General features: G+C 41.6%; 1 protein-coding gene across 1 annotated transcript; it reads right to left on the bottom strand.

Annotated features, from left to right (window-relative positions):
• Positions 1 to 3,325: 3,325 nt before the first annotated feature.
• Positions 3,326 to 21,813, bottom strand: LOC124065024 (LIM domain-containing protein 1-like). Its single transcript, XM_046400029.1, has 8 exons — positions 19,849 to 21,813; positions 14,291 to 14,392; positions 9,738 to 9,805; positions 8,565 to 8,627; positions 7,690 to 7,820; positions 6,686 to 6,737; positions 5,321 to 5,389; positions 3,326 to 4,684 (listed from the first exon to the last, which is right to left on the bottom strand). The coding sequence occupies exons 1-8, from the start codon at positions 21,086 to 21,088 to the stop codon at positions 4,550 to 4,552; spliced, it is 1,860 nt and encodes a 619-aa protein (XP_046255985.1). The 5' UTR covers positions 21,089 to 21,813; the 3' UTR covers positions 3,326 to 4,549.
• Between the last annotated feature and the right edge of the window lie 1,808 nt (positions 21,814 to 23,621).

Below are 23,621 nucleotides of genomic sequence, written 5' to 3' on the forward strand. Positions count from 1 at the left end.
CATGCACCGCTGGTGCATGGAAGAGTTACAGGGGTGGGATGGGTGTGGTATGGTAGTGGGTGTAATTTTAGTTATCGGTGAGGAAAGGAGCCCCTTTGTACGTGAAATACGCTTCGATAATAATTCAGACCATGACTGTTTGATTTTGCCCATTATGAGAGCCATCCTCTTCCCAACGATTAAGTCTGAAGACTACTGAAAATATAAACACAATGATTCTGAGTAGCTTTATATTTACACAAAGTGCACAGAAATGTGAATATTTAACTGCTGACTCCCAGAAGCACTGCTTCTCTCACCGGCATCAGTCAAAGGAGCTTGTTTTCCCCGCATACACAAAAGAAACAAAACGTGTGCAACATCCTGTAACACAACTCACTGTACCAAAACAGCTAGCATCATGTTGTGCAACTGAAGACTAACAACTGCACTGATTTCTTGACCCAAACATAGCACTTGAATTCAACTCTCAATCTCCATTACAGCTATGATTTAAAAATCTATTTATTTATATTTTGAGATTATAATATTAACTCCATATCTTGATCATCAGCCTAATAGCTCTCTGGACTATCCAACAATGAACATAAATTATTGAAACATCCTGACAAAATGAGGCCTGGCTCTGATGTATGTGCAAGAATACAGAAATGCCTCCAGGCATACAAGCTTCAGTTTATCAAAGATCTACCTAAATGTGTTGAAACATGTCCAGAGCGTGCAGGGTGAGGTATGCTGGACCGGATTAAATAAACTGGAAAAGGTAATTGTTTTACACTACTTATGGTTATCCAGTCTCACTGATTTCCCTTTTGAGTACTGTAACAGTCTAGTAGCTGAAAATGATGCAGACACAATACAGGATTTTAACCTCTCTGAGAAAAAATTTAATTTAAAGTGTTACAAATGTTATGAACAGGAAGTACATATCTTCAAAGAGTAACTGGCTGCACAGTGGACTGCTATTCACAACCCGGCAAATGTTTGTATCCGAAGCAAGCATAAAACCAACGCATCCACCCGGAACAGATGAAGTCATCTGGCTGTTCATTGGCCACACTGTGTGTGTGTGTGTGTGTGTGTGTGTGCTCTGCAGAGTGAGGGTCTTTTGTGAATGTAAAAGCTCAGAACATAACATACTGTATTTGACCTGACAAACAAAGTGCCAAAGACAAAGCCCACACCTGTCATAGACACAGTGGGGCCTTGACTCTGTACACACTTTCTACATTCCTACATGCTAAGCTGAAGCACCTAAACTGTGTTACAATATCATCTACAGCCTAGTCAGTGATTTCCCAGCAGTGATCCAGTAGCTGAAAACACAAAACACATGGGACAGTGTTATGGTCAGTTCCCATTTTGCCTAGTCTATTTCACAAAGGCAATGCTGACTCTGCATTGCTGATTTTTTTATGTGACTTTTATGACTTCATGTCTTTACAGTTGCAGTGGTTAGCACTGTCGCCTCATAGCAAGAGGGTTCCATGTTTGAATCCCGGTCTGTGCCCTTCTATGTGGAGTTTGCATGTTCTCCCTGTGCCTGCGTGGGTTTTCTCCGGGTACCGGTTAATTGGCTACTCTACATTGCCCCTAGGTGTGAGTGTGAGAGTGTGTGGTTGTCTGATCTTGTGTGTCAGCCCTGCGATTGACTGGCGACCAGTCCAGGGTGTACCCCGCCTCTCCCCCGTAGTCAGCTGGGAGAGGCTCCAGCCCACCTGCGACCTTGACGTATAAGCGGTATAGAAAATGGATGGATGTCTTTACAGTTATGATTTTAAAAATTATTGAACTATTTATCAATAAAATTAATCAGCTCATTTTATTCAGGTGTGTGTCCCCAGCTGTAAACAAAGGTTGCCACAGTGATGGTAACTACTTTGTGACTCCTGGCTCAGATAGACAATTTCACAGAGATTTTAGCTGAGGTGCACGTCTCATATTCCTTCTTCTAGCTCACAGACCATAGTGTGTGTGTGTGTGTGTGCAAATGTGTGTGTGTAGCGTCAAATATGCGTGAATTAGAGAAGGTTAGAAACTGTCTGTTTGCACTTTACATTGGATCCTATGCAGCAGCTGATTGATGCTCCTTCCACTTGGAGGCTCACACTGCTAGCCTGTTTCATTCCATAGTTCCATATGCAGAACCAGCATTATTTTTGCCATGTTTTGATGTTAAAGTAATATATGAAAAATGACTGACTGAGTGAGTTTATGTTTTATCATTGTGTGCCTGGTTGGTTAATCAAAAGCAGAAACGTCATCAGGCATGTTCCCGCAGAACAGAGAACACAGACAGAGTAGCATGGCAATGATAATGATAATGGTAATGAAGGTCATAACAACCCTAATTAAACTTCTGTGCTAACATGGCTGTGTATCATCTGATGCTGTCTTCTCAGATAGCTTTGACTTCCAGGTTGTGTTTGTGTTCTGGCAATGTCCACCACTTCCAGTCTGTGCTGAGTTTTTGCTTTTTTGTGTCAGAGAGACACTCACTGATAATGCTGATCTACCAGTATGTTCAGGTATTTATTGCACACACTCAATCCCCCCGCCTCCACACATATATACACACACACACACAGTTTTGGCTTACATGACGCCCCTGGACACATTAGTTAATCTGACATCCTGCAAGGCCAGTTGGTAATGATGTTGGTACTTTGTTTGATCAGCGTCCGACCCCGACACCTCCTGGCTAATTAGCGCATTGCAGGCTACATGGTTTTTTTTTTTCTTTTTTTAATTTTAAAGTAATTTTCTTGTTATTTCAGACCATTAGCTCTGAACCTGCCACAGTGCCTATATATCTAAAAATCAGTATGTTTTGACAGAAAGGCATCACTACCCACTTTTCAAAAGTTTAAATTACTTTAAAGAAGAACATGTGGCTCATTTTTTGTCGTTTGTGTTCATTTCTTTCTTACTCTATTTCAAGTTTAGCAAGTTTTCTTTCCAGGGATAATGATAATGTGTTTGTTTCTTAGTTATTGTTTTTTTTTTTCCAGCATGTGATCATCACAAGTTAGCACTTTTTGACTGGTTTTATACCTGTGCGTGCAGTTGTTAACACTTCTTGATTCTGGGTTCGACTCCTGACTGGCTTGGTTTAACTTGTGAACATATTATCTTTACTTGATCTTTCTTAGTATTTATAGGTTAAAAGTATTGTTAGCTTTTTTTCTCCAGTGTTTGCGTTTCTGGAAGTTACAATGCTTTACGAGGGGCAGCACTCAACCTCAGTAACCATTCCTGTTAAGATGAGCGCTGCTAATGTGATAATCTCTGCATCCTTTTTACTGGAAAAAAATGAGAAGTTTGGCCTATTGCAATACATTTATTAAATATTTTCTTGACAACAATCATACAACACATGTATATGTTTGCTCTTCGTCATAACTACAGTTGGATATGAAATAAGGACCTCAAATAAAAAGCAACAATTATTAAGTTAGTCAACTCGAGACATGAATTACATACGGATGGCTAAGTTGGCAATCGAAACTGTACTTCCCACTGCAAATCAAATTAGTATTTAAGGGGCTTGCATACAAGTCAAAATTAAACAAAAGTAAACGAGTATTGGCCTACAATATATCTTTTGATTTAAATATACAGTATAATGGTTGCAAATGTAACACAACACATAGACCTACAGGCCTAATGCTAACTTCTTCATAGGTACATAAGAGAACTCACAAATCTATCTCTAGTGCTTAGAGCAGACTGCATGTAACAAGTATTGGCTGTTTATCTATTACAGAACAGTATAACCTGACTTAACAAGACAAGAAAAGGCATGTAAGAGTGAAATGGTAAGCTGTAAGTGCACAAAGGGATGGCAACCTCAAGGATAATGGCACTATATCTATGGAATGGTTGTGTTCAAAAATCATTTATCATGTATTGCATATCAACAGTTTCATGTGGGCTCTCATAACCACTTCGAGAAGAAAATGAGCACTTTCTATACAGTTGTAAGTGATTAAAAATGGAAAAGGAAGAAATTACTGTGATGCTTTGACCTTTTAAAATAATGTTCTCCTATGTAAATACATCAGCTGTTATTATTGCATGTAGAAAGTGATGTGGAGGAACAACAGGCACTCAGCACATTCTGTAAAAAGCCTCTATTCTTTTTAGAGCCTTCAGACAGATGATTTACAGATCAGTTTTTGAATTTCACAGCAGAAGTGTGAAAGTGCAGTTGACCAGCAGATATTTACACAGCCAATGCAACTGATGTACACATTTAAAAGAAATCATATGGCAGCACTTCTACCAAGTTAGTATGCAGTTCATGTGATGCAAAGCTTCACTGCATTCAAAGTAAGGCTTTGGTATTTTACAATGCTTAGTGCGTCAAAACGTCTTTAGGCATAATCAAAATTTCCTCAACATCCCTGTGAAAATACACATCAAACCACAGTATGATTTGACACATTAATCAATCCTCTACAACAAGAATTGTGCCTCTCCACTCCCACTGTCAGTCACTCTTTGGCAGTTCCTATTTATGTCCACCAGGCGTCTCCCTCCACCCGTGTTAGTAGGAGGAGGCGCTGATGGAAGCGGAGCAGCCCGGCTCGATGTTCTTCAGGTGGCAGGAGTGGCAGAGAAGGTGGCCATTCAGAGGGTAGCATCGGTGACCCTCCTCGTCGTTCAGCTCCATCTTACATTCCTGGATAACCAAAAGGAGGACAAGTATGAGACACCTCCGCTGAAAGGTTACATGAGCTAAGAATACAGGATAATTGGTCTGCTGTCTGCCCTGTATTCACCTCATATCCAAAAGGTGAATACAGAAATACAGGATTTGGAACAAGTACATGTCTACATTCACAAAAAGATTTCACGTTATTAGCAAAATTTCAAATCTGTAAAGATAAAACCTTATGGCTTCCACTTTCAAAGAAAAAAATCTGTTTCAATTCTAATGTAAAGCTGCTGCTCTTTAAATTGTTTGAAAGATCATCAGAAAAAAGGAGCAAACAGGGAGCTGCTCCTCACAGCCCACTGATTTTTATTTGCATTAAGGAAAAGAACAGCAGCTGTCAATCAGCCTTTGGCAAGGGAAAAATGAGGCACTTGAGTAAATGAGGAGATAGGGATGATGAGGTGTTGCATACCTTCTCTCCTAAGCAATATATAATTACCCCCTAGACTGTAATTAAGATTGGGGATCTACTCATAATGATTTCTCCTGATTAGCAATTCAGAGCATTCCTGGCTCAGAGCCATTAAAACATGCATATCTTCAAATGCAAAGCTTCATTTTCACATTTATAACAGAGAAATGTGATGTCCTTTAACCCACCTCGCAGTGATAGCATTCCACATGATAGTCTTTGTCCATGGATACAACTCGAATGGTTTCATCAGACCCCTGGAAAAAAAATTCAGACAGACAAATGCAACTGAAGCCAATTTTCCCTGAAAACTCTCGACTGCCATATTCTGTTGAGCCTGACAAAAGCTTCAAAAGATCGATGAAAAGCACGTGGACATTGATGTAAGCCAAGATGTGACTAGCCTGTACTTGAAACTACTACTCTGTATTACAGCCTGGGAGCTTAAGGGTTTGTCCATTGTACTTTTTAAGCTACACTGTCAGTGAAGTTCTTTCACATTTTTTTGAATTTACCAGTAAAAAACATGAAGTCATACTTGAAAAACAGGACCAACAAACCATCCTGGCATCCACAGATACAAACACAAAATATAGTTGCTATGAGTTAAAGATTGTAGCAAATTATGTACAAGTCTGGAGAAAGATCCTGTCTCTCATCTTGTTTGTGCCCTCTGTCCCTCTGAGTATTAAAGCCCACAGAGACGGCTGCGTTTTGTTTTGTTTTTCAATCAACTTTCTCTGGTCACAGGATCAACCTGAGAGCGAACATCCGTGCAACAGTTTACATAATTGCACAAGACAGACTAAACCCCTCCAACCCAGTACACTCTCTCTCTCTCTCACACACACACACACAGTGCATGCTACCTCTCCTCTAAATACCAGCCTCATTCAAAGGGGAGGGCAGGAGACATTCCACCAAACTCAACTCTAAGTTTGAACATTTCTTTGTTTTTGCTAGTGTGTCCTGTCTGTGTCTGAAGCGACCCTCTCCCTACTATCCAGTCTGCTCTTCCTCGACACCACATCAAATGGAAGCCTAGAGATATTAGGCATCACACTGTTCTGACCAACAGTCTGCTGGGAAATATGGCAATGTTGAACAATCTGCTGCTTGCTCAGCTATGATCTGTGTCTGGGTCATAACTGAATTAATATGAGCAGAGAAGAATTTATAATCTGATGAGCTCTTAGTGGTCAAAGGTCCACAGGTAAAGGTCAGCAACTTCTACATGTAATGAAGCTCATTCACTTCTTGCAGTGACCTTGCAGTTAAAATGGGGCTATGACAGTAAATGTCATCCCTCATCTCTCTATCCCCTGACTTCTGCTATCTCTTTACTATCAACTCACGAATAAATCTTTTTTTAACTAACACATACTGCTTGTAACACATCACAAAAAGCGAGGTGTCAATCTGTGACAGATTTTGGAAGTTTGTGATGAATGAACCACAAGACCATGATATGAGTATTTTGCCAAAATATGTTACTATGGAGAAATAACATTTCAGCATGACCCAATCCCAAATCAAACTGAATGATAACTCACCTCTGAGGGCAGGATGGGCTGGTTACAGGCTGCACATTTAGGCGCCAAGACCCTGAGATGCACAAAGACAAAACAAGTTTGAATAGATCCGTTTGTACTGCACTCAAATAAGTGAACTGAATTCCCTGAACTCAGGTCATCAATGACCTGAATTAACATTCCCTCTATTCAAAGACTATAAACATCACAGTTCATATCTGATGTCCTTCTCCCAACCTTTAAAACCCAGAAGCCTCCTCCCTCTCCCCCCCAAAGACAAGATTCAAGACCCTGATTTGAGTGAGGTTTGCAGATGTTCTGACTCTCCCGTCACACATGTGATTCTCCTAATCCAAAAAGGAGTAGGAAAAACAAAAAAGCTAAATGAATTCATGATTTCCACACACATGGCTGGCACCTGGATGTCTGAGGAAATAACAAAGGGCCTCTTAGTGTGGATGGGCATGACTGTGGCTAAATTCAAACACATACTGTACACACAATAATGTTTTTCTGATTTAATCAGCATTGAGAACATGCGGGAGCTGCCAGACAGTGATCGGCCATGTGCCTGGCTGCGCTCCACATGCTGTCCCAGCAGGAGGAAGAAATGCTGGAACTGCTGAGGCGCTACAGGTTCTGCTGTTGAAAACTTTTACTAGAGTATTGATTTTTAAGTTTTTAAGCTCTCTCTCTTTCTGTCCTCACAGAGCATGCTACTGTTGAGTTTGCCAGTCTTCACCCCTCTGACTGGACAGTGATCTTTTCTCCCTCCCCCTTCCTCTCCTTTCATCCCTGACTACACTTCTCATGTGTCTGCTACACGTGGCAGGCAGAGACTCGGCTGACCCTTCTCGCCCAGATCTGGCAGTAACGAGGGAAAGTCAAGAGACTGTGCTGTCATTTAACTTAGAATATGATACCTACACTTATTTTCCATTGTCATGCTAAACTAATTGAACAAAGATAAATCCAAGTCCTCCAGTCTTGTTCCTTTGAAATACTGCGTAGCAGGTGCCTCTCACCTGTGGTAGTCTTTGAGACAGTAGATCTTATTTTCAGTGTCCACGGTGAAGGGCACTCCGTCAAGGCTCTCATTACAGATGACACAGCGGAAACAGCCGGGGTGGTATGACTTCCCGAGGGCCTGAAGGATCTACAAAGAGGGAGTGAAGAATATTAGGACATCAACACTGTATTTCATTGTTCTACTGCTTTGTTTCACATTACCTGACTATTTGTATAAAATAAATTTTAAATACCCAGTGCTCTTAAAAAATCTTTGCCTTTCAATTAGATGAATTTGTTATGATCCCTGTGGGTGTGTCGGGTCGTAACAGCAGCTGAGAGTAGGATAAAGCTCACAATAAGCCCACCCACAATACTCAGGATAATATATAACAAGTAATCACACCTATCAAAAAAAGATGTCAGCATAGCATACAAAGTCTTGTCTGGCAAATTTGATACAGAGGGAGACAATATGTTGCATTTTACATCAGAAGCTTGTGCTTAAGATTCACAAGATACAAAATAAAGCGAGACAGAGATTAAGTGCTGAGAGATACAGCATGTTCAATGTGCAGATGTGGCGGTCAGGGCAGCATAATAAAAACAAAGGCATCTCTTCCACCTCTTACTGCTGACCAGAGAACATGTGTCACTTCCTGGCATGATCATCTCCTCTGCCTGTGTGTGTGTGAGTGTGTGTGAGAGAATAAGAGAGAGAGAGAGACATGCAGAGCCACCGCTTCCTCCTGAGTCTTTATCCAGATGTTCCCACAGAAAGCTCATTTATGGTGAAGTAACTCTAAGTTTCTGCTGAGATCACCTGGCTCAGAGCCACACACACAAACACACTAAAAATACACACAACTGGAGACAAGTAACAGACACTCACCATGTCCATGATCAGATGACCACATGCGTTGCACTTGTCTGCAGACTGCTGGAAACCGGAGTACTTCAACAGACAGAGAAAAGACGACAGTGACGTCATTGGAATTTGGTTATTTAATGGCTGACTGAAATCTCTGACTCCCAGGCTAAAGCACAATATCTCCCAGGCACAATTCAGTGTAGCCCATACAGTACCACATGTGTAGCTGTACTGACCCCGTCCCCCAAAGCTGTGTAAAATCACTCCTTTCAATCTCTGAGAACAGTCTACAGTCTGTAACTTCATTAAAATCATAAAGCACACTTTGCATTTTAATTGCTTCGACTACAGAACACATTTTTAGAGAGCCTTTTCAATTCACCACGGTGTAGTGTGTGTTCCTGAGATTGGCACTTAACTCATACAGTATTTGAATCAGTCAATTCAGCTTTATCGTGTGTTATTATACATAAGCAGTGTTGGTGAGGAGAAGCCACGCCAACAGGCCTGGCAAAAGAGCAGACATAACAGTACACAAATGGAGCACAGTCAAAGCAATTTTAAGTCAGTATAAATTTTGATTTTAATTGAGCAACTAAGATGTTTTGGTGAAAAGGAAATTAGACGCGGTATCATAAAGACAGCGCTCCTGGGGTAAACAGGCACCGAGCTACTTACTGGGTGAATACAAGGATGAGTTTGGAAAAGAATTGAAGCAAAGAAAAAGGGTGGATTTTCTGTGAAAATGGAACATGCACAATGTGTGCTGGAAACCACAACAAATTTCAGTGGGCTTCATGTGTGGTTAATGTACGTCCCATGGCAAGTTTTTCACTTTTGCAAAGTACTCACAGTCATTCTACACTGGTGTCAATGGCTTGACCTCCCTCCATCCTATAAACCATAGCAAAGCAGCTTCTCCAGTTACTGACCTCCTTCCAGTCCCACCCAAGGGAGGAAGCTGATAGGAACTGGATGCATTAGTTGCTAAAAACTGGGCTACAAGGTCAAAGTCTCTAACTGATATTTTGTATTTAAGCTGAAAGCTGACAGATTATAGGCTATACAAGTGTGTCAAGCAGACTTGAGGAAAAAAACATGATAAGTGCTTGTTAATCATAAATACAGAGAAATTTGTTGTCACAACACAGGTTGCAGTTGAGGTAAGATATTGATCATGTATTGATGGCTCACCAGAAAGTCCTCTTCACAGAAAACCTTCCCTCCGACATAGTAGAACGCCTTCCCTCTCAGCCTTCGACCTGCAGGAAGCAAACAGATGCAGAAATTTATTTGCATCATTTCATTTGAGCAAAAAAAACAAAAAAAAAACAAAGAAAAACTGCCTCTGAGAAGAAAAGCTGTTTTTATTTTTTTTACTACTGAATGACAACAAGTAGATTAAAGCAGAAGAAAAAAGGTAGGTCAATGACAAAATGTTAAAATGTCTTCGCGGAAACCTGCAAAGCCATGAATTCAGTCTCAGAAAATAGAGGACTAATGCATGAAGACCGCGATGATTAATTACACCCATTCGAAGGTAATGGACCCTCTTGCAATATTCATTATATCCTGCTGAATCCCAGGCAGATAAATCAGACAACAGATTTATGATGTGCTGGTGTCTTAATATAATATTGCTGGGGACACAGAGTTGGCTTCAATAAGACAAGAAACAAATCTGGATCAAAGACGTGGTAAAAATGGTGATTCAATCCTATTACTAAACAAGTGTGACAAACAAAATACTCTGCTCATGACAAGATTGACAAGCACATGGTTCATGACAACCACAGGCCAAGACCCACAATGACCTGCTATTCTTCTTCTTTGTTCCTTACTGGTGTCTCTCCACATGCTGCCTGTGCTTTCTGACAGTCTGTCTGTGTGCTTTACTTGTATGGTTTGAATCTGGCTTCTTTTAGCAGTGCACACACACATGCGCGCGCACACACACACACCAAAACCTCTTTGCACACTTCACATAGCTATTCCTGTCCAGGTCCCACAGGAAGAGGGAACATTCCACACATTTTCTGAGTGGGAAGGTGAGGGAGGGGACAGCAGGGGTTAACCTTGGTGAACAGGAGTCTTATTTATCTCCCATGCTGCATCTCGAGCTTTGTTTACCTGATTAGTTGTATCAGTCTCACACGGCCAGTTTGAAGTGCACAGTTTCAGACAGAGAAGAACTGCAATCATAGGCCTAACTCGGTGCAGGACATTTTAAATACGTCAACAAGTCAAGTCAACAACTAGCCCGCATTTTAAAAATGATTTTGGCAGATTGCTGTATTAGACATTTATTATGTGAGATGATACGATGTCAGCTGTTATCTCTGGGTACATTCGGCCATCAAGAACAACCTCACAAATTACTGACGATGGTTTTTGCACCCATGTGACGAAGCACTTTGTGTCAGGTATTTAATTTGATGTATTTGCTGAAAATAAGACATTCCTATCTGGTTATTTCATCCCTAAATTTTTTGTCAGATGATTTTTCACAGGACTATAATTTACATTTGCTATGATAGATGTCTTTTTCATATTTCAGTCCTAGAATCTACCCATAGATCAGTGTAAAGAAATTTTAGTCCAGTAGGGGAGAACAAGAGCTCAGACAAAGATTTTGACCTTACTACACTCTAGCAAAGCCATTACTGCTGTCTTAAAATCAGTGGATTAAGTAGTAGTTTGACTGTGTGAAAGGGTCAAATCCAGCAAGAAAATTCAACAAATAAACAGAAAAAAGGAATAAATTAGAGCATTTATCCTGTTCTTTCAATTTTACATGAAATTCTCTGAACCAATTAATCACAATTACATTATCTTACTTTATTAGCATGACCATTATTATGGTCATGCATCAACTAAGGTCTGGCCAAGGCTCACGTAATAGCTGTCTCAGAAGGAGACCAGTCATTTCGACGGGGACCAAGGTGTGGATCTGACCTTGTGTAATTACTGACAGTCTTTGGACTGTGTCCCTAAAGGAGGGAAGGATGAAGGGGATGAAAGTGAGATACGGGCCATTCCTCTTCTTCACATTCCTCTCTTTTTTTCCAGAGTGGGAAGGCTCTGAGCTTTGCAGAAAGATAAGAGCTTAATTAAAGTCAGGAGTCAGGGCTGACTATTTGAAAAGTACCAGAAAAAACAGTGACTATTGCACTTTCATAAAAATGTAAAATACCTGAGGGACAGAACAAAACACAAGGCCATTTTCTAATTAAAACCTTCTATGAATTCCCTTATGTAATCCCATTCAGAAAATAAGAAATTCACAATGACCCTGCCCTGACTTCCTAATCAAGCCTCAACCCTGTTCTTTCCTGTGAGCGAATTACTTAAACGAGACATCTCAGCAAAAGAGCTGTGTCTCTTTTGGAAGACATCTCACATTTGAGGACTGTTTACTCTGGAAAGTCAGTGTTCCCTGAAGTCACTTCCTACCCTGCTAACAGATATCTTTGCATGTTGATTAGACAAAGAAGAAACATTTCTTCATTTGCAAGAAATCTTTTTGGTGGTCTGAATGTATTTCTCTGACTGTGGACAACACCTGGAACATTCAGTTGAGGCCCTGACAATCTACCCACCAGATGTTAACATACCAGTGGATTCAGGACCAATCAAATCCTTGAATGTATTCTCCAAAGCCTGACGACAGGCTGGGATAGGAGAGCTGATATTATCAATGTCAGAGGACGTCTGTGTACTACTGTTCCTAACAAACTGAAATCACATCTTACACTGTTGCCCTCTTAGTCTTAAAAAATACACTTAGTATAGTCACTGGGAAGGGTCATAGAGTCGTGAAGTCATTTCAACCTACATAGTAACATATAAGAAAAAATATTAGACAAAGCTGAAGTTGACTGCTCTGTAAACCAGTTCCCTTGATTACAGTCTTGAGTCTAATCTCCAACTGGAACTGGGTTGAACCATAAACTGTTTGTAAACACTGAATGATTAGCCTGAAGGGAAGCCCCCCCACGAACAAAGTGCTGCATCCCAAACATACGGCCTGAGCTCTCCTGGCCACCAGGAATGTTCTCCTGCCGCCCAGTCACCTTGGGAGAACTCGTGGACTGAGGGCATGGGAGGAAGTTCATGGTCATAAAAATTGTTATGCAACCCAGTAAACGTGACAGCTGTCTTGACATTCAGATTCTGGAGGAAGATGAGAAGGGATACCGAATATAAAGGCACTTTATATTTGACTGCATCGTGCTGTTTACTGTGTGGGTGCATGCATGGATACATGTGCACGTGTATGAATCAATCAGTGTGCCCCTATGTGCTGGCTGTTTGTGGTGGGTGGTGCGGTCCCACTGAATGGTCTCCCTGTCCCGCACGTAACTCCCATCTGATTGCGTCCAACTGACATAACAACACCCAGTGCCCTCCTGGAGCCAGACCTGCAGAGGGGCCCTGTGCCTGCATTCCTCCCCAGCTGAGATGCTTTACCCTGGGGCCTCTCACAATGAGCACAACACTTATGCCCTCACATGGAGTGAGCTATGAGAGGTATGTGGCGTGTAAACTGACCACCCCCCCCCCCCCCCACACACACACACACACACACACTTCAGACATCAGCTTCACTCTGAGTCACAATGTATCTCTTCTTTATTATCTTCTTGTCCTCACCTATATGTATAAACACACAGGATAGAGGGTACAAGAAAACACATGGATGTTAATCATACATTTGGGGGCAGAACTAGCAAGGTCAGAGGTGATGCGGAGTAATGGATGTGAGTAAAAGCCACAAACACTCCACATACCCACCATCTGATAACTAGGACAGAGATTTTAATTGGTTGGAGCAGAGAGCCAGGTCATACTTTGACGAGGGAGTGCGTTGCTATCCGGCCAGGAGGCCACAGGTGACACATAGAGCCAGGGTGACGAACCGCAACTGATAAATGGCTGTACCAGTAATTGGTTGGGTAAATTTTCTGAACTGACAGGGTAAAAGCACATACCTTGCCAGTGCAGAGCTGAATGAGTAAGGCCAGTGAAAAAACAACCCAACACATGAATAGATGAATAGATTAGAAAGCTCACTTTTGAGCGGTGAAAACTCTATCTGACTTGTCCTATGTAATTTGTAATATAATTTAACACACATGGTAGTTTCTTTAAATTTATTGTGTCATAAAGGTTAAAACTAGATCTTTCTCATATAATTAATACCAAAAGAACACATACAGTTTTTGAAGTAAGTATGTATTTTTAAACAAGTAAGCCCTGGAGTGAACTAATATCAAGTGTGACAAGCCATTGTTGTTTCATTTCAAGAACCACCGACTACATATCGATGCTTAAAACCTACATTTTTCAAAAGTGATTTGCAGTTACAAAAGTCAATGACTTTCAGTCTCAAGGTTTACACAAGAACTGCATACACGCCAAGTATTGATCTATACTGAAAGTTATTTTATTGACTGGTGGTTGAACTAGAGCGGTCTTGCTCTGTGTGTCTTTGTGTGGGCTGGAGGAGTGACTGGCACACCCAGAAACCAAACACCAGCAGTACAGGACAGTAATCCCCAAACAAGTGTGTGCCAGTGAATAACTGAGGAGGAAGGTAGCACTTTGAATTCAAGAGAACGGGGTCTTTGGCGGCCTCTCAGTCAGGAGGCGACATGAACTTCACACGTGAATCGACAGAAGGTGAAAGTGTTTGAATGGCAGCTAAAGACTTAGTGAAGGCACGCTGTGTATGCCTGTGTACTTACTACAGGCGCTGCAGGTGAAGCAGCTGTCGTGGTAGAGGCTACCCATAGCTTGGCAGGCCTGATTTGCTCCATATACTGCCTTGTTGCACTTCACGCAGACTCCTGGAACACAACACAGTATATGACCAAGTCAGAGAAGCTACAGGAAGACACACATTTGCACAGTTTAATTCACGCAACAGTTATATTGCTATAGCCACACATTGGATCAGCAATCAAATATTAAATCTGGGGTATAGATACCATTAACTGTATCAAGACAAAGGGGAGTAAAGAGTTGTGGGTATGATCCTGACTAAACCAGATGAAAACAATGGAGACAGAAGAAAAAAAATCTCTTTGCAAAAGTCAGGAAGCAAGCTAGCAGGCTGTATCAGTTAGAGGGGAAATATATCCCTATTTGCTTATTTGAATTGGCTCTGAGTCTGAGAAGTCTGTTAATAAAGTCTTTGATAAAAATCAAAATGTCAAAACATCCCTATCCTAACAACACACACAGTCAATGATAGCTTGATATCAAGACACTGGAGTCTGCTTCATATTTATCCATCTGTTGATCCAAGAAAATGAGATTTGCGGGGAAAAAAAACTACAGAAAATAATCATAATAAGAAGCCAAAATACACATGAAGGCAGTAGTTTTATCTCCTGTGTTCGGTGAAAAATATCAGATCAGGACAAATCACATGAGAGCATATCAGGCACTATTATATAACCTCTCCTTTTACTTTGGCAGGGTCATGAACAACGCAGGGTTTCTGTGTGATCAATATATAACAACTTGGAATGCAAATACTGCTCTCCTAAGACTTGCCATTAAATAAAAAATCATCTTTCATCGCTCCACTTCCCTGCCAATCTCCCTCTCTCCCTTTGGGCCTGCACCGCATGACACAGCGTGATTTAACAACTGACATATGGACTATGACAGGTGACAACCCCCATCACTGCTGATGCTAATGGGCAGTCAGCTACCTGCTAAATCAATCAGATACAGTATGACTGGATCATCCAGTCATCAAGCATTAAGTTAAAGTAACACTAACAAACGTGGCGATGGCATTGACCGTAGATGAAAGTGCCCCCGAGCTTCTCTTTCAGTGTGAGGACGTGCGCATGAGGTTATTTGTGCGAGTATATTTTTATAGTAAAACTCCCTTGGCAACAGAGAAATGGAGCTAAGCAGCAGAGCGTGGCCCAGCCAAGCCCAGCTCAGGCCTGCTCCTCCTAAAACACCGACAAAGAAACTTCTGTTTCCACTGTATCCAACACACATCACATGGCTGCCTCTTCCAAAAACACACTGTTATTTAATAACCTTCTTCAAATGTTTCTCTTCATAGACTTTCAGTTATACAATATACAGCTGGGCTATTTATAACTCAACTAAAGTCCCTCCTGGCAGAGGACACATCATCAGAGGCCCCTACAGCTAGAAAGAAGATTTAGAGACAATAGAGGGATATTATTAGAAAGCAGAAGAATGTTGCTTTTATATAAGCTATTTTGTTTACATGAAAACACAATCCAGCAGTCATGCCCTCAAACTACTGAAATTAATGAGTGAAGGCCTTTGAAATCACATTCTCTGCATTTCTTCTGTGAAACCTGACAATTTCTGTCACAGAGCAAACAATGGAACAATTTTTATGGATCGACAGATATGTTTGTTTGTTTGTTTTTTCAAGCCTGATACCAATAAGAACTGTTAGTAATCAAGGAGACTGATAACTGATATTTGGAACCAATATGCATTTACGTAACACTTTAATTCTTGGAGTCAAACTTTAGTATATTCAGTGATGGAATTCAAGTACAGTTTGTTCTATTACTGGACTTAAGTAAAGTTTTAATATACTTGTATTTTAATTAAGTATTTTAATTTTCTGATAATTAGCACAACATTTTGGCAAATACGGTACTGTTCACTCCACTAAATTTATTTGATAACTTTAGTTATAGTTATGTTGCAGATTCATATTATTCAGTGCTGATAGGCTACGCTCATGACATGTGACCAATCAGAAAGTGTTATGGATGTGGCAATCAGAGAAAAAAATGCTGATACTGAAAAACTGAAAAACTAGCGAACACTGGGCTGATAATCGGTCTATCCCTAGTGCATTTTCAGGATCTGATTCTGGGCCAAGGACATTTTCCCTTTAAATTTTTTACAGCTCTGAATTGTATGCCTCATGAGAACACAAATGCAATAGAGGTCCATTCTCTCTTTTCCTATTCAGCACTCAAAATTCCTTATTTGCATAGTAACCTCCTTGCTATTTGGGCCGCTGCAAATCTGCTTTTGGCCAGAGTCCCATGTTCCAAAACAGTGTGATTATTCAGGGGACTAACTGCTTTTTTCAAGAGGGGGGTGGGGAAGCATAACATGCAGTCAAAACTTTACCCCTCCTCCCCCCCTCACCTTTCTCAGCTGATTCCCAGGAAAGACTCCCTGTACAGGGCTGCTTGCTGGCCAGTGTGCTACTGACTGGAAATGATAACCTCATGATGCTTTGGAGCAGCTACTGAGCATTACTACTTAAACAGGTTCCAGTTTCATCTATAACACATCTATAACATCATAAAACCTCAGCTTTAAAGGTAGAAAATGTATGCACATCATCAACTGAAAAGTATCTAAACACAACATCTGCTCTCTTGCTAACTATTTCTCATGCAATCGCTGTGGCAAAATATGGCTTTAATGCGATACAACTGACTCAGGTTGGTGGACAGTGCGTACTGTGCAGTCTACTTGTTGTAGCTGGCAGCTTAGATTTTTTTATTGTTAACATTTCTCCAATAAGCCTCAAGCAGTCAGATTTTTCAGTGCAAGACTGAGCAATCAAGACAATCTTTTTCACCAGCAATGTGACTAAATTCCACCTATGACCATATCCACCACATGATATAAATTTAACTTTAAAAAGTAGCAAAAATATGTACATGTCACTCTCATTCACTGAAATGTACTCAGCGCTGTGTCAGGATGGCATCATTTTCTAACTTACCACAGCGCACACTAACACCACACCCACAAATGACACAGTATATAAAATTCATTCATATGCTGCAGGCCATATATTCATACCCAAAAAGACACATGGATGTGAATGAGAGGATATCACATTCACACACAAACACAAACACAACCACACACACATAAAAGTCAGCCTCCAAAAGCATGCCAGAGTAGAAGCCAAGAATCCCTGGGAAGAGTTAAGACAAAGGTTTCCACTCGACAGCCAGATGGGATAAATTAATCCTCCATCTTAACACAACACTAAACATTCGACTGAATGTGTATGCGAAAGTCAGAGGAAGAGGGAGGCAGAACACTGGGATGTCCCAACACTTCTCTCCTCTTCGATGAACTTGTCTATAAATCTCACATCCTCTCAGAGTCTTGTGGTCAAGGACAAAGAAGCACCCACAAAAATCTCACTAAATCTCTCTGCTTGTCTGCTCATCCATTCAACTGCACCGCAGGCACCTCGAAACTGGACTGGGACTCCCCAAGCTTTTGTATCCTAAAACCTCATTTCTAAAATTCCTTGGTCTCTTCCTGCAGACATTCCTCAATGTTCCCCCAGTGCAGCCGTTTGGCACTGGACTCACTTTCCCAGAACCTCCAGCTGCAGTTATGCCAATCACCACTTGGCGTACAGATGGGAACTTTGATGGATCCCAGCACTGTGAGTGGACACAACTCATGGGATCGTTTAAACATCGCCATGTCACTGGCAGAGCCTTTTATAAGCACATTATGTTCATTCCCCTCACAAACATCAACTTTAACTTAACACATCTTAAAACCCACATGAGCTCTACAAATGTGGCATAAATGTGCTTAAAATGTCTGCATTTACATATGTTAACAATAAAGGTCGACCGCGGTGAAACTTGAGTTTTGAGAAGAGAACTAGCCTACACAAGTTTTTTTCCTGACATGAAAGCGTGACTCAGAGGATGAGCCACAGTCTAGTGGGAAACTCCATACAGGAACTGTGTGTGGGATATGTGGGAATGTGTGTGTGAAAATAGACATATACTGTATGACTTTAAAACCTACACTACTGTGATTGTACACTGTGCTCTCCCACACATCCATAATACGCACATCTCTTTGCTATTCCTGAGCCTTGTCGTGACAGTGACGTATGCCAGAACATCTTGCCTTACACACCAACATAAGCACATCAGGGGGCTGAGGAACACTGTGAATTACAATTGTGACATTCCAGCAGGAAATTCCTTCAGCAAAGAAGCAAGGGTGGGCTGTGTGTGTCTGTGTGTATTGGGCGTGCTCTGCAGTTTCGAACACGATATCACTCATCTCATGCTCTCTTTCTCTCACATGAATGGCCTTGGATGCAAACACCGGGTCACCACATGTTTACCCCCCTTTTCTGCAAAGAACACACTCCCAGCAACATACAGCTCATCTCACATACTTACTGCATCTGCATCAAGGACAAAAGTTTGTCAGCTGATCTCACTGCAAAGCATGTGTTTTTTCAATGTTCCACTCGTTTCCTGATAGCCCTCGTGCTTCCCAAATAGAGCAGTTGACATACTACAGGCAGTGATATGAGGAACAGAAACCATACTATTCTGCTGATGATGGGGATTCTTCAATGACCCCGCTTACCTCTATTTCTCAGACAGTGACCTTGTGTATTGATTATAACCTTAGATCAAGACTCCTTTTTTCATGCATGGTAATAATATTCCACATTGAAGATAATCATTAAGAGAACGCAAGAAACTCAGTAAAGAACGAACTATCACCACGATAAAACATGCATCAAAAATGTGCCCCCAAATGCCAGAACCAGACGTTGTTTCTCATTACCATCTTTTCATTCGTATGTGCTCATCAACTGCACAAGCATGCAGGGCATGCTCACAGTCATCAGAAATGTGCAAGCACAGGTCTGTAGTAATGACATCATTTGGAAAGCAGTGAATGCCATGGTCAGTGAAACAAACTCAGCACGGGAAGTAACATTAACACAGTCACAGCCATAATGGAGCTCTAACCAATGAGTTTAGATTTCAACGTTGCCTCAGTAGTAATCCATTAAATCTCTGGGAGGAGATAAGAGGGCAACCTTCTTTCTGGCATTGGCCTCTTTTACTGCTTAACGGTTTGTTTCAGCTGCCATGGGGGCAGACAATGAATGATTTAAAGGAAAACAGCACGAAACAAATTACAAAATTATTCTGTCTGCATTCCACAGAAGAAAAGGAGGGGACTCCCACTGTGTCTGCTTAATAAGTTCTGCTATTTCATCAGCAAAGACCATCAAGAATGCCATAAAACAAAGACATAAGACAATTGGGTGGCACTCATTAAGCAACAGAAACAGACAAACAATGGAAACATAGATGAAGGATGACAATGGGGGACTGTGTGTGCATGTATAAATCAAAATCAAGTGGATTTATGGTCTGAACTGTGGGTGGGCAGCTTTGTGACTCAATGGGTTTTACAGCAGTGGTCTAACTGACAGACGTCCCTTGTTGATGCTGAGATGTCTAAACTGTCTTACCAAAGTAGTCAGCCTTCGGTTGGGCATCCATCTCTTTTTCCAGCCGCTTAGTGAGGGCCTCCAACTTTATTTCAGCTGCTGAAGGCCCCTGTTCAGGGGGCTGCATAACAAGAGACTGGGAGAGTAGCTGGACAGACTTGGGGGAGCACGGGACCTCAGCTTCAGCACTGGTGGCTGGTCCACAGCCCGGTATTTGGCTCTGACCTTGAATCTGACTGCTGCTTTTGGAGACACTGGCAGGGACAAAGGCAGTAGATGCTGCCTGGTCTTTGGGTCGAGGTGTTTCAGAGGGTGCAGTTAGCAATGAGCTAACTGCCACGGAACCATTATGGTTGGTAGTGGGTCTCGAAGTTACAGAAGCTGATGTGTAATGAGCTGCAGACTGTGTAGAGGGCTGCTGCATGTGCAAGTCAGCTCCCCCGGTGAAGGCACTCAGAGGCAGGGCTGGGATGAGGTCTGGTTTTGTGGAGCCAGAGGGTTCTTGGGTCCATCCCCTGGCTGATCCAGCAGAGGAGGGTGAACTCCGGTTTACAAACGGTGTGACGGCCTGACTCTGCTGGGGAGGAACACTGTTGCCAGTGGGGGGTGCAGACTGGCGCTGGGGCTGCTGCTGAGATGCACTGCTGCTTCCAGACCCAGACAAAGATGGGGGAGGCTGGCTCTCACTGCATGGGGCCCAAGCAGCCGGCTGGGTGACGGGGTGACGAGCCTGTGCTGGCGCGCTATGAGACGCGTTTCCTGGGCTAGGGGGAGTATGGGTGGTGTGCTGGTATGTATGTGGCTCTACGCGCTCCTTATTATCGTAATTGTTTCCGTAGCCATATGCCCTTCCGGCTGCAAGTTCAGACGGAATGCCTGTGTGGTGTTTCTGACCGTCAAACTGTGCGTACTGATTCCCAGCCGCGGTGCCCGGCACAGGGCCAGAGAGTATCGGGGGCTTCGCGGCTGCTTCACCCGGCTGTCGGTAACTATTGATGGGCGGTCTGTCTTTGGTGTAGTATGTGCTGTTGTGCCCCCCATTCATTTTCACGGCTTGGTTGTTTTTTGCCATCTCCTCCTGGTGTTTCTGCATGTGTATTTTAGTCATTTTAGAGGCAAAAACTTTTCTCGTCTCTTCAAAGTCGGGGTTATTTCCCGCATCCCTCCTGGTTCGAAATAAACCATCTCTGGATGCTTCATACATGTTTAAGTCCTCGATAAACTTACTCGCCTCCAGTCCTAAATCCTCGTATTTATCCATTTTGAAGATACTCTATGTGTCTATTGCAATAAAGTAAGGTTACGAGCAGTTATAACTGTAAAAAGAATGATATTTCCAGTGAATAATTAGCTTACAGTCCAGCAGTTCGAAGACTTGACGGGAAACAGGGCTCCAGACCCGGGGTTAAACTTTTCTGTTTATCCAAACTTTCCGGCTCTTTCTGTGGTCCGGGTTAAAGAATTAAAACTTTAAAAGTCCGCGTCCTTCTCGGTGAAACCGTTCAGCTCAGCTCTGCCCCGAACAAACCGCCGTCTGTCTGGTTATAAATGTGAGCCGATCCCAGATCCGATAGCCTGGACGACCCCACAAACTGCCCCCTCCTCCCGCTTTACAGTCCCAACGGGGAAGCTTCATTCAAAAGTTTAGCCTCTCCACCCATGTCAAGAAAAAGTAAAAACAAAAAAAAAAAGAAAAGTCAAAAGAAGCCGATATGTCGTTAACGTCGCGACAGTAAACTGCTGAAAGTAGTTTAACGTTTCCGTTAACGACCGGACCGTGAGATAATCGCTGCAGCACGCAGCCGTACGTGGCCACCGGCCGACAGTTAGGACTGAAAACAGGGAACAGTTTGGTTTTAAAGGTACAGTGCTCCAACCGAGCCTCTAGCTGACTTGTGATCCACGCTGGTATCATTAATCATACAGCGACGGTCGCTTACATGACTGGCCGTGTCTCGTCTTAAAATAGCCGATATGGAGGCAGATATTCGTCAGTTTGCTCAGCTCAAAACTGTCCCTTAAATACTGTGTCATATTAAAAAAAAAAAAAAAAAAAAAAAAGGTAGTTGACTCAGCTTCGCTTGAGTCAGCAAAACATTGTAACATTTTCCTTTAGCTCCATACAATTAAACAGCTGAAGTGTGCGTTTTTGATGTGGATGCTGGTGGAATATAACTACGTGGATTTACTAAACCTAAGTACACGTAAATACACATTTGACTACTCGGTTTCATGCTTGGCTACCATATAGAAGTCCACTTATTCATTAAGGACTTGAGGAAAAATTGTACTGTACTTCATATAGCCTATAACAGTTAGCCATGTTAAGATTTCGTTAACTTCATAAACGATTTGTTCTGCTTCTATTATGTCAAAATACGCAACAACACGCACAAAAGTTAGATCTATTCTACTTTTTTCATCAGACCTTTTACTTTTCAGTTTAAATACATGTTACAAGACAGTGTTACCTTTACATAAGAAACACTTAAAATGTGTAAATGCAGAACAGGGCAGACATGTGGAGGAGTGTTTTCTTGTTCTGCTACCACCTATGGGTTTGGTTATTGTAAAAGAGGGGAAAGAATACAATAAAACAAATGGGGGGAAGTGTAGTTATTTATGGATGCATTTACAAGGGGGGAAATGTTTCATGCAGGCACCTGAAATGCTTTTAAAACATATTTTGATGCAAAACACATATATATCTGATTGATTTTGATTAACCAGCATGGGCAGATAAATGTAATAGCACTCTGCTTTAAGCTTTGAAAGTTTCCTGCATCTCATAAACAATTTAGTGGAGAAACCTCTTATAACTATGCTTTAACTACTGTATGGGTGTGTTTTTCTTGTGGTTGAGGGGGCTATTTACAGTACATGTGCCCCTGTGTTTTGGGTGAATGACGTCACACATTCCTGCTTGTGTAACACACACACACACACATACACACACAGTTTGTGACCCCTCCATATTTTTTAGTGACCCTGGCTGGAATATTTGAGAGAGAGCTGGGAAAAACTCATAATATGTACGGGGGGGTTAAAAAATATGGAGCCAGTATGTTGAAGGGGCCTCCAGGCTGCTGCTGTTAGTGTAATTAAAACTGAAGATGACGTGGCCATCTATATGTTTAGGAAACAGTCATGATAATGCAGAATTCCTTTGCAGCTTTAGGTTTTACTTCTTTTACTTCTCCCTCACACATATTTGCTAAAAGACCTGAGGGTACAGTAGTAAATCCCCCAGAGACCTGTCCACCAACTGGTGTTAATCAAAGAGACGGTCATCAAATGTGTAAGTCAGTGTTTGAATGAATGGAGAAGGAGCTACAAAGTTGTGATATATTAGTATGTATTTATAAAACGGACTCAGCCTGTGGAACAAAGATGGAGTATCATAAAGTACTCTCCATTACATATGTGGGACAGATTTTAAATATAAACGTTTCAGCATTAAAGCTTCATGTTTGTTTTGCAATCACATCTGATGAGGTTATTCAAAAGTGGCAAAATCCGCATGGATTTTGAAAAACGAAAGAAAGGAAAGAAAAGATCACTTGGTTTCACAGGTTCAGTTAATTGGCCTTCTTGCATCTCATTAAAGGATGGAAAATAGTATTGAAACTGTATTGAAACAATTTCCAATTATTTAATTTCTACTAATACATAGGTGATGGGCAATACGGGTAAAAACCAGTATATTTTTTACAAGCATGCAAAGTTTTATTCTTACAGTACATTTGGATTGTTGTCGGTATGTAGGAAACAAGCAGGAGAGTTGGTCCCCATTA

Source organism: Scatophagus argus, chromosome 9, assembly GCF_020382885.2.
Source record: "Scatophagus argus isolate fScaArg1 chromosome 9, fScaArg1.pri, whole genome shotgun sequence".
Lineage (NCBI taxonomy): Eukaryota > Metazoa > Chordata > Actinopteri > Scatophagidae > Scatophagus > Scatophagus argus.

Bases quoted from the DNA above. Each gene is read 5' to 3' on its own strand.
- LOC124065024 (XM_046400029.1), bottom strand. From the start codon at position 21,088: ATGGATAAATACGAGGATTTAGGACTGGAGGCGAGTAAGTTTATCGAG. The intron at 7,821-8,564 runs GTGAGTGTCTGT...CCCTCTTTGTAG, and splicing joins GTCATCTGATCATGGACATG to ATCCTTCAGGCCCTCGGGAA. The intron at 5,390-6,685 runs GTGAGTTATCAT...TTTTTTTTCCAG, and splicing joins AGCCCATCCTGCCCTCAGAG to GGGTCTGATGAAACCATTCG.